The sequence below is a fragment of the Triticum urartu genome, chromosome 3 (genome assembly GCF_003073215.2).
Source record: "Triticum urartu cultivar G1812 chromosome 3, Tu2.1, whole genome shotgun sequence".
NCBI classification, from domain to species: domain Eukaryota; kingdom Viridiplantae; phylum Streptophyta; class Magnoliopsida; order Poales; family Poaceae; genus Triticum; species Triticum urartu.
Window position 1 is genome coordinate 22,339,017 of NC_053024.1, and position 9,664 is coordinate 22,348,680.

At 48.4% G+C, this 9,664-nt stretch overlaps 1 protein-coding gene across 1 annotated transcript; it reads right to left on the minus strand.

The window, feature by feature from the left end:
• Positions 1-7,796: 7,796 nt before the first annotated feature.
• LOC125547744 (NDR1/HIN1-like protein 13) lies at positions 7,797-9,124 on the minus strand. The gene is made up of 2 exons (XM_048711535.1): positions 8,988-9,124; positions 7,797-8,879 (listed from the first exon to the last, which is right to left on the minus strand). Exon 2 carries the CDS (start codon positions 8,838-8,840, stop codon positions 7,956-7,958), a length of 885 nt encoding a protein of 294 aa, XP_048567492.1. The 5' UTR covers positions 8,841-8,879; positions 8,988-9,124; the 3' UTR covers positions 7,797-7,955.
• Between the last annotated feature and the right edge of the window lie 540 nt (positions 9,125-9,664).

Sequence of the window (9,664 nt, forward strand, 5' to 3'; positions counted from 1 at the left end):
AAGACCTAGATCCTTCGTAGTTTTATTTCATTCATGTCGTGTCATAGGAACCACCGTACTGTTAAGTGGGGTCGAAGAGAACCAGTCAGAATGACTGAAGTGATGCCTAATTCAAATCCTATGTCTTCGAGCGAAGCCTATGAGAGAAAATCTTGTCCAGAGTCAGACAAGTCAGCTTTACTTGTAGCCCAAGTAAAGTTGCCGTGTAAGTTCGAAATCCGACCGTTGGTACACGTGTCAGTTCCTTAGTGACCCAGGGTCATTTCGGACAGATCAGGTCAGGTTGCCAAGTGGCTATAAATAGTCCACCCCCCACAACCTTAAACGGTTGGCTGCTCAGATTTCAGTGCACGGCTTTTGTCGTTTGAGAGCAACCCACCTCGAAGCCTTTGAGAGAAAATTCCTAGCGAGGAGAAAAGCCCTAACCACCCAGAGCCAGAGTAAATTGGGCATCACTTAAGTCTTCGTGTCTGTGTGATTTGAAGACTTATTACACTTGAGGACTGTGCATCCTCCAGACGGTTAGGCGTCGCGTTCTGAGCATCCAAGAGAAATTGTGGATTGTCAGTGAACAAAGTCTGTGAAGGTTTGGGAGTCTACCTTGAAGACTTACCTAAGTGATTGGGCGAGGTCTGTGTGACCTTAGCTCAAGGAGAAAACGGTGAGGACTGGGTGTCTTGGACTAAGTGTCCTTGACTGGGTGTCCGGGACTGTGTGTCCTTTGGTTTAAATACCTAGCCGCTCCAACCAGACGTACAGTTGTCACAGCAACTGGAACTGGTCCAACAAATCATTGTCTTCAACGTGTCATTGGTTTCATCTTCACTTCCTTTCGCTTACAGTTATTCATTGTGAAGCCATTGCATGCTTGCTTTATCTTTTGTCTTCAGAACATGAATGTATGATCTGTTTGGCTTCATAACTTCTTCCTACCTGATCCTTATTACACTGAAGCTGTTTGTCACTGCGCTTTCACTCTATTGAATACATGACCATGGCTGGACTAGTGTAATCTAACTTCCGCTGCATAGTAATAGGCATAATCTTCACTGTTTGTCTTCATAACTCTCACGTTTTGAAGACTTTCATAAAAATCGCCTATTCACCCCCCCTCTAGTCGATATAACGCACTTTCAGATCTCTCTCTCTCTCTCGTGTTCTTGAGGTGATACGATCTTGATGTATCGCGAGCTTTGCTATTATATTTGGATCCTATGATGTTTCTTCCCACCTCTACTCTCTTGTAATGGATTGAGTTTCCCCTTTGAAGTTATCTTATCGGATTGAGTCTTTAAAGATTTTAGAACACTTGATGTATGTCTTGTCGTGCGTATATGTGGTGACAATGGGATACCACGTGATTCACTTGATGTATGTCTTGGTGACCAACTTGCGGGTTCCGCCCATGAACCTATGCATAGGGGTTGGCACACGTTTTCATCGTGATTCTCTGGTAGAAACTTTGGGGCACTCTTTGAGGTCCTTTGTGTTGGTTGAATAGATGAATCTGAGATTGTGTGACGCATATGTATAATCATACCCACGGATACTTGAGGTGACATTGGAGTATCTAGGTGACATTAGGGTTTTGGTTGATTTGTGTCTTAAGGTGTTATTCTAGTACGAACTCTAGGGCTGTTTGTGACACTTATAGGAATAGCCCAACGGATTGATTGGAAAGAATAACTTTGAGGTGGTTTCATACCCTACCATAATCTCTTCGTTTGTTCTCCTCTATTAGTGACTTTGGAGTGACTCTTTGTTGCATGTTGAGGGATAGTTATGTGATCCAATTATGTTAGTATTGTTGAGAGGACTTGCACTAGTGAAAGTATGAACCCTAGGCCTTGTTTGCTAGCATTGCAATACCATTTACGCTCACCTTTATCATTCGATACCTTGCTGTTTTTATTATTTCAGATTACAAATACCTTTATCTACTATCCATATACCACTTGTTTCACCATCTCTTCGCCGAACTAGTGCACCTATACAATTTACCATTGTATCGGGTGTGTTGGGGACACAAGAGACTCTTTGTTATTTGGTTGCAGGGTTGCTTGAGAGAGACCATCTTCATCCTACGCCTCCTACGGATTGATAAACCTTAGGTCATCCACTTGCGGGAAATTTGCTACTGTCCTACAAACCTCTGCACTTGGAGGCCCAACAAAGTCTACAAGAAGAACGTTGTGTAGTAGACATCACGGTCCAAAAGCCTCAAAGCGGTATTCCTGAAGATTGACTTCCATAAGGCCTACGACACGGATAGTTGGTCCTTCCTTCGGGAAGTGTTGCTCAGAAAAGTGTTTGACGATCGATGGGTCTCTCAAGTCATGCAAATGGTGACGTCTGGGCGCACCGCGGTGAACATTAATGGGGAGATCAGGCCCTATTTCCCCACATTATGTGGGATTAGACAGGGGGACCCCTTTTCCCCATTCCTGTTCAACATGGTGGTGGACGCCCCGGCCTCGATCCTTGATAAGGCAAAGGCCGCTGGTCACATTCTAGGCATCGTCCCACACTTGGTGGAGGGAGGAGGTGTGTCCCTCCTCCAATATGCCGATGACACCATCATCATGGTGCAAGGCTCGGAGGCCGATATCTCGAACCTGAAATTCCTGCTGCTGTGTTTCCAACACCTGTCAGGCCTCAAAATAAACTTCGATAAGAGCGAGGTGATGGTTCTTGGATATTCACCCTCTGGCAGCCAGAGTATTGCGAACCGCCTTAACTGTCAGCTAGGGTCATTCCCAACCACCTACCTAGGGATCCCCATTAGTGACTCCCGCCTATTGGAGGCTGATCTGAGGCCCTCGGTGCTCAAGCTCCAGCACCGAATCGAGTCGTGGTAGGGCCGATGGCTATCGAAGGCGGCCCACACGATCCTCATCAACTCGTCCCTATCCAGTCTCCTATTCATTATGAGTTTCTACAGTCTCCCTGAAACGCTACATCACGACATTGGTTTGGTTCAGGCTCGATTCTACTAGGCCGACAAGGGTGACAAGCAGAAGTACCATATGGTCCGCTGGACCAACATCTGCAAACCCCGGGACCAAGGTGGTCTCGGAATCATGTCCTCCAAGCGCATGAACCTGGCTCTCCTCACGAGGTGGCTCTGGCACATTGCAAATGGCGATGGTGGCTTGTGGTTGCAGATCATCAGCCGCAAATATTTGCGCGGACAACCCCTCGCCTTTTACGTTAGGACACACGGCTCCCAGTTCTGGCAGTCCGTCATTCAGCTGCTCCCGGTCCTCCGCATTGGGACCTCCATCTCGGTCGGAGCTGGGACGTCCATGATGTTTTGGTTCGATCGGTGGGCTAGGGATCTCCCCTTCGCCCCCAGGTTCCAGACCTCTTCTCCATTGTGGTCGAACCTAGGATCTCCATCGAGACGGTCCTTATTGACTTAGGGAGTCTCGCGTTCCGGCGACCCTTTGGCCCCCCGGAGGTTGCCGCGTGGCACGAGCTCCTTGACGTCGTGGCTCTCCATGAGCCCGACCTGGCGCAGCCCCACGACCGGCTGCCGTGGCGCAGCCCCACGACTGGCTGTCCTGGCGCCTTGATCCCTCTGGCCCGGGCGATGGCATCTTCCCCCTATGTGGGACGGAAGAAACCTTGAATCACATCTTCTTCTCATGCGTGTCTGCCAGTTCCTATGGGGATGCCTCCGTGAGGCTGTCGGTGGCTGCTGGTGTAACACCTACTTCCCAGATCTCCTCTCTGAGGTCCAGGCCTCCCCCATGATGGGCCGCCACATTAGGTGTCTGCTCATTGGGGTGCTTGCGTGGACGCTCTGGACCGTGCGTAATAAGCTTGTCATTCATCGGGTTCCTCTTCGACGTGCTACTGATGTTGTGTTCAAAATGTGTGGATATTTGCAGCTCTGGCGGACGCTTAGCCGCCATCAGGACCGAGACGCCATCACCATCATCATCTCCGACATTCGCGCGATGGGTCTTCGCTTGGCACCGCCGCTCCCTCCTCCACCACCCGAGCCAGATTAGCTTTCTTAGTTGCTGCTGCGGTTGACCCGCCTTCGTTTTTCCTTTTTTTGGGCTTGTTGAGTTGTGCCCTCAGCAGAAACTATTTGTACTCTATGTTGTGCGACTGTGTGTGTGTGTGTGTGGGTGAACATTTGTTGTACTGTTTGGCTGTGGTGGTTTGCTTTATCTATAAAGCGGGGCGAAAGCCTTTTTTGGTAAAATATTAGTGTTCATCTATGCTGATTTTCTTCTACTGTTCTTTGTATTTTCACTTGGCACCAAACACATCTGAGATGGATGTCTCAGGTGACTTACTCTATATCGTCCTAAGTTTGAGAATGGCGTTTTGGAGGCCGAGCTTCATGGATGCCTTTTATTTTTGAAAAAATCAAATTCAAAATTTTTATGTTTTAAAAAATTCTGAAAGAATATATGCGTGTATGTAAGGACGTAACCCACATGTGTGTAAAATTTCATGTTGAAATACGTTGAAATACGACCTGTGCAAAAAAGATAAATTTATGGCCTAGGAGGATGAATAGTATCATGTGTTAAATAGCCTCAGATTTGTCTTTTTTGTACAACCCTCATTTCAACGTATTTTGCCCTAAAAATTTACACACATGTGTATTATGCCTTCATGTATAACCACCTCAAAGTTATCCTTTCTGATCGATCTATTCCAGAGTCTGTAGTAAAATAACACGAAGCTATTATTTCCGTTCGATCTATCCTAGAGTTCGTACTAGAATAACACCTTAAGACACAAATCAACCAAAACCCTAATGTCACCTAGATATTCCAAAGTCACCTCAAGTATCTGTGGGCATGATTATACGATATGCATCACACAATCTCAGATTCATCTATTCAACCAACACAAAGAACTTCAAAGAGTGCCCCAAAGTTTCTACCGGAGAGTCAAGACGAAAACGTGTGCCAACCCCTATCCATAAGTTCACAAGGTCACTGAACCTGCAAGTTGATCACCAAAACATACATCAAGTGGATCACGTGAATATCCCATTGTCACCACAGATAAGCAAATGCAAGACAAACATCAAGTGTTCTCAAATCCTTAAAGACTCAATCCAATAAGATAACTTCAAAGGCAAAACTCAATCCATTACAAGAGAGTAGAGGGGGAGAAACATCATAAGATCCAACTATAATAGCAAAGCTCGCGATACATCAAGATCATGTCGAATCAAGAACACGAGAGAGAGAGAGAGATAGAGAGATCAAACACATAGATACTGGTACATACCCTCAGCCCCGAGGGTGAACTACTCCCTCCTCGTCATGGAGAGCGCCGGGATGATGAAGATGGCCACCGGAGAGAAATTCCCCCCTCCGGCAGGGTGCTGAAACAGGGTCCCGATTGGTTTTTGGTGGCTACAGAGGCTTGCGGCGGTGGAACTCCCGATCTAGATTATTTTCTGGAGGTTTCTGTATTTATAGGAATTTTTGGTGTCGGTCTCACGTCAGGGGGGTCTTCGAGTCGTCCACGAGGGTGGAGGGCGCGCCCTACCCCCTGGGCTCGCCCTCCTATCTCATGGACGGCTCGGGACTCTTCTGGCCCAACTATTTTACTCTGGGGGCTTCTTTTGGTCCATAAAAAATCATCAAAAATTGACACGTCAATTGGACTCTATTTGGTATTCTTTTTCTGTAAAACTCAAAAATAAGAAAAAAAACAAAAACCGGCACTGGCACTCAGCTCTAGGTTAATAGGTTAGTCCCAAAAATCATATAAAATAGTATGTAAATGCATATAAAATAGCCTAGATGGATAATATAATATCATGGAACAATTAAAAGTTATAGATACGTTGGAGACGTATCAAGCATCCCCAAGCTTAATTCCTGCTCGTCCTCGAGTAAGTAAATGATAAAAACAGAATTTTTGATGTGGAATGCTATTTAACATAATTTTTAATGTAATTTTTCTTTATTATGGCATGAATGTTCAAATCCAAAAAATTCAAGATAAAAGTTTAATAGTGACATAAAAATAATAATACTTCAAGCATACTAACCAAGAAATTATGTCTTCTCAAAATAACATAGCCAAAGAAAGCTCATCCTTACAAAACCATGCTTCATTTTTGTCACACAAAATGGTCCCATCATGCATAACCCCGATGATAAGCAAAGCAATTGTTTCATACTTTAGTATTCTCAAACTTTTTCAATTTTCACATAATACATGAGCGCGAGCCATAGACATAGCACTATGGATGAAACAGAATATGATGATGGAGGTTGTGTGGAGAAGACAAAATAGGAGAAAGTCTCACATTGACGCTTCTAATCAACGGGTTATGGAGATGACCATCAATTGATGTCAATGCGATGAGTAGGGATTGCCATGCAACGGATGCACTAGAGCTATAAATGTATGAAAGTTCAACAAAAGAAACTAAGTGTGTATACATCCAACTTACTTGCCCACGAAGACTAGGGTATTTAAGGAAGCCCATTGTTAGAATATACAAGGCAAGTTCTGTAAAAATATGAGTTTCAGTGAAATTTAAATTTTGAATCTGGAGGCCTTTAGTGAGTTCGGTCACCAAAGGCAGTTTCCACCTAAGTTTTGGCTTCGTAACTGAGCAACGATCCGTTAGTTAGTTAGTGTCTAGAGGTGTTTCTTTACAAAAATGTTGGTTGGCAGCAAGAAGAATTAGCAATATTTTCTTTCCAGGGTACTAATGTCCATTTACCATCTTAACCAATATTTTGACAATGGCTAACTGGTTAAATCAATTTTCAGGACCATTGAAGTGATGAAAATATTTAAATAAGCTCTTGTCAGGTCAACTAAGTTGCGATCCATATCCTTACAACGACCATTTATGATAACATTTCCAGGTTCACATCTCGAATTGAGCATATATCACATTAGCCGGACAAGATGTTTTCCTACATGGACTTTGGCAAACGAAAAGGCTTGGAAATTAGTTCAAAGTTCATGGAGCTGCACTAACTGTCTTGAGAGCTAGAAACGGGTATCCAATCCGAACAGAAGTGCAGATCAGATTCTGACAATTTCTCTGATATGGTTTTCACGTTCAGCCGGCCAAGACGTGAGAGGCACTACACTTAGCCGCTGGGAGCTCACAACATTCTTTTCAGCATTGACCAGACGACAAAGATAACAGCAGAAGAACAGGCTCTATCCTAATCATCGTCATCGAGCTACATATTGTCAAAGATTGTTGTGCTGAAGTGCTGATTTAATTTGGCATACACACTAATGTGCATTCGAAACTGCTTCCGAAATGGATCTGAACGATTCTTCAGAAGTGCTTGAACTGCACATATCTGACCTGCAAGTCTGAACATATGTACGAGCTGATTTGTTCAGTCGGTGTTAGTCTGAACATTTAGTGCAGGCACGAGCTGAGTATGTTCATGTCTACACAGAATTTTGAGTTACTTCCCCCGGACTAATAAGCATGCGTGTTGCCTTGGTGCTGAATGTTCAACTTTGTCATGGGACTTGTGTGTGAGACTTCATAGTTCGAATTGATTGCAAAAGCGTAAATGACCAATTATAAAGTGGAGTACATCCAAGTTTGCGAACGATATGTAGTTGCTAATGTTCCAAAATAAAATGTATAGTTTCTACTGAAAACCATATGACAAAACTTATACTCCTACTAGGTTTATTTTTTCCGTCAGCAGCAACACAAAAGGTACCAATGCACCAACACCATTTTCTTTCAGTGTTTCAGGAGAAGAGAGGTTGCACCTCGTGAACATCTTAACTGCAGCACAATTTCGCGGCAGAACATGATCTCGACGGACAAAAGAATTAACATTGCTCGATCAAACCAACATACAGTACAAATTAATGGGGAGAAAAAACATCACGGAAGCAGCAAGAATCCTTTGCTGCCACCTGCAAGAACTGCTCTCCTAATCAGCCAGTAACCATTTTTTCTTGCATCGGCGTCTTCAATTCCTCCAGAAGAGGAACGGCACCTTGACGTCGCAGGACCTGGACACCACCTTGGCGCTGGCGGCGAGCCGGTCCACCGCCATGGCGCACCGCACCGTCACCGGCACGGCCCACGTCCTCACCCCGCCGAGCTGCAGCCGCACGGGCACCGTGATGTCCACGTCGAACGGCACCGACCGGAGCCGCTCCGCCGCGGCCATCTGCCCGCGCTCGCGCTCCGCGAACCGTATCCCGGCGCCCTTGGCCCTCGTCACGAACACCGTGACGTTGCCCGGCGCCTGGTAGAAGGCCGGCCACGCGCCATCCGCCAGGCGCACGCCCTCGTACGACACGGCGACGCGGCTCCCGGCGCCGTCGTAGTGCACGCCGACCTTGGCGTTGGCGCTGTTGTCGGCGCGGACGGTCGCGGCGAACCCCGGCGAGAGCGCGCCGGGGGCCGAGGCGTTGCCGACGCCGGCGAGGCCGGATACCGCGAGGGACACGACGGAGTAGGACGGCTGCCTGGGCTTGAACGCGAGGTAGACGGCCCCGACGGCGGCGGCGAGGAGGACGGCGAGGGAGAGGACGATGATGACGGCGTAGAGGCAGGCGCGGAGGCAGGAGCAGCCGGCGCGGCGCTTGGCGCGGCGCGTGTAGTGCTGGAAGAGGCGCGCGTTCTCCGGCGGCGGCACGCGGAAGACCTTGTCCTTGGGCACCTGCACCACGTACGTGCCGGGCAGCGGCCCCGGCGGCTTTTGGGGATGCGGGGGAGGCGGCGGGATGGGCTTCTCGAAGTGGAAGCTGTAGAGCGGGCTGGAGGAGGGGTCGGAGGAGGAGTAGGCGTACTCGCCGGAGAAGTCGGAGCTGGTGGCCGCCGGGTGGACCCGGCCGTCGCTCATCATCGGCCGCTCCTGCTCCTCGCGGCGCGCGTGCGAATCAATCTGCGACACCATGAAAACCGTCCGTGCCACGCTGTCAGTTATAATTGATGCACATTGGTAGTACATTCCAAACAAACCGGGCCGGAGACCGGGAAGACGGCGACGCACCTTGTACGGCTGTGTGTGGTCGCCGGCGTTGTTTCTCCCTGCTGGCTTGGGGTTTCTCTCTGCTTGCTTGTGGCAGAGGAAGGGGAAGGATAGGGACGTGGCGTGCGAGGAGGTGATGAGGGTGGGAGAGAGCGGGGAGGGTCGGCGGCGGAGGGCGTTATATAGAGGAGGGGGGGGGGGGGGGGGGGGGGGGGTGGGGGGGGGCTGCTTGCTGTCGAAGGAGGGGGACTGGACTCGACTGGAAACCGCGTGGCGGTCGCGGCTGCGGGTTTATGGAAGGTTTTGATTAAGGGGGAAACAAAGGTGTGAAATCAATCCTGGACTGCACCGCATGCAAGGCAAGGCAAGCGATGCGTGTTGGCAACCGCGAACACGGATCTCTGCTCGTTAATGCACACAGCTGGATCCATCGGCGTCCGATCAGTAGAGTAGTTCGAGGGGACACGCATCGCATGGTGAACCGAGCCCGAGTATGATTTTCACGGCGACCAGAGCAGGAAGGCGGCGGCGGCTGTTTGGCAGCCCAGCTGACGGTACGCGGCTGGGTGAAAACAGCCGGCCGTACGTGCAGCCGTGCTGGTGCACACGGGTAGGGGCGAGAACCAGCAGAGGCGCGGGAGGGCACACAGGTAGGCAACGCGACCCACGTATTGGTGCTCCGCCTTAGCAGCTTGGTC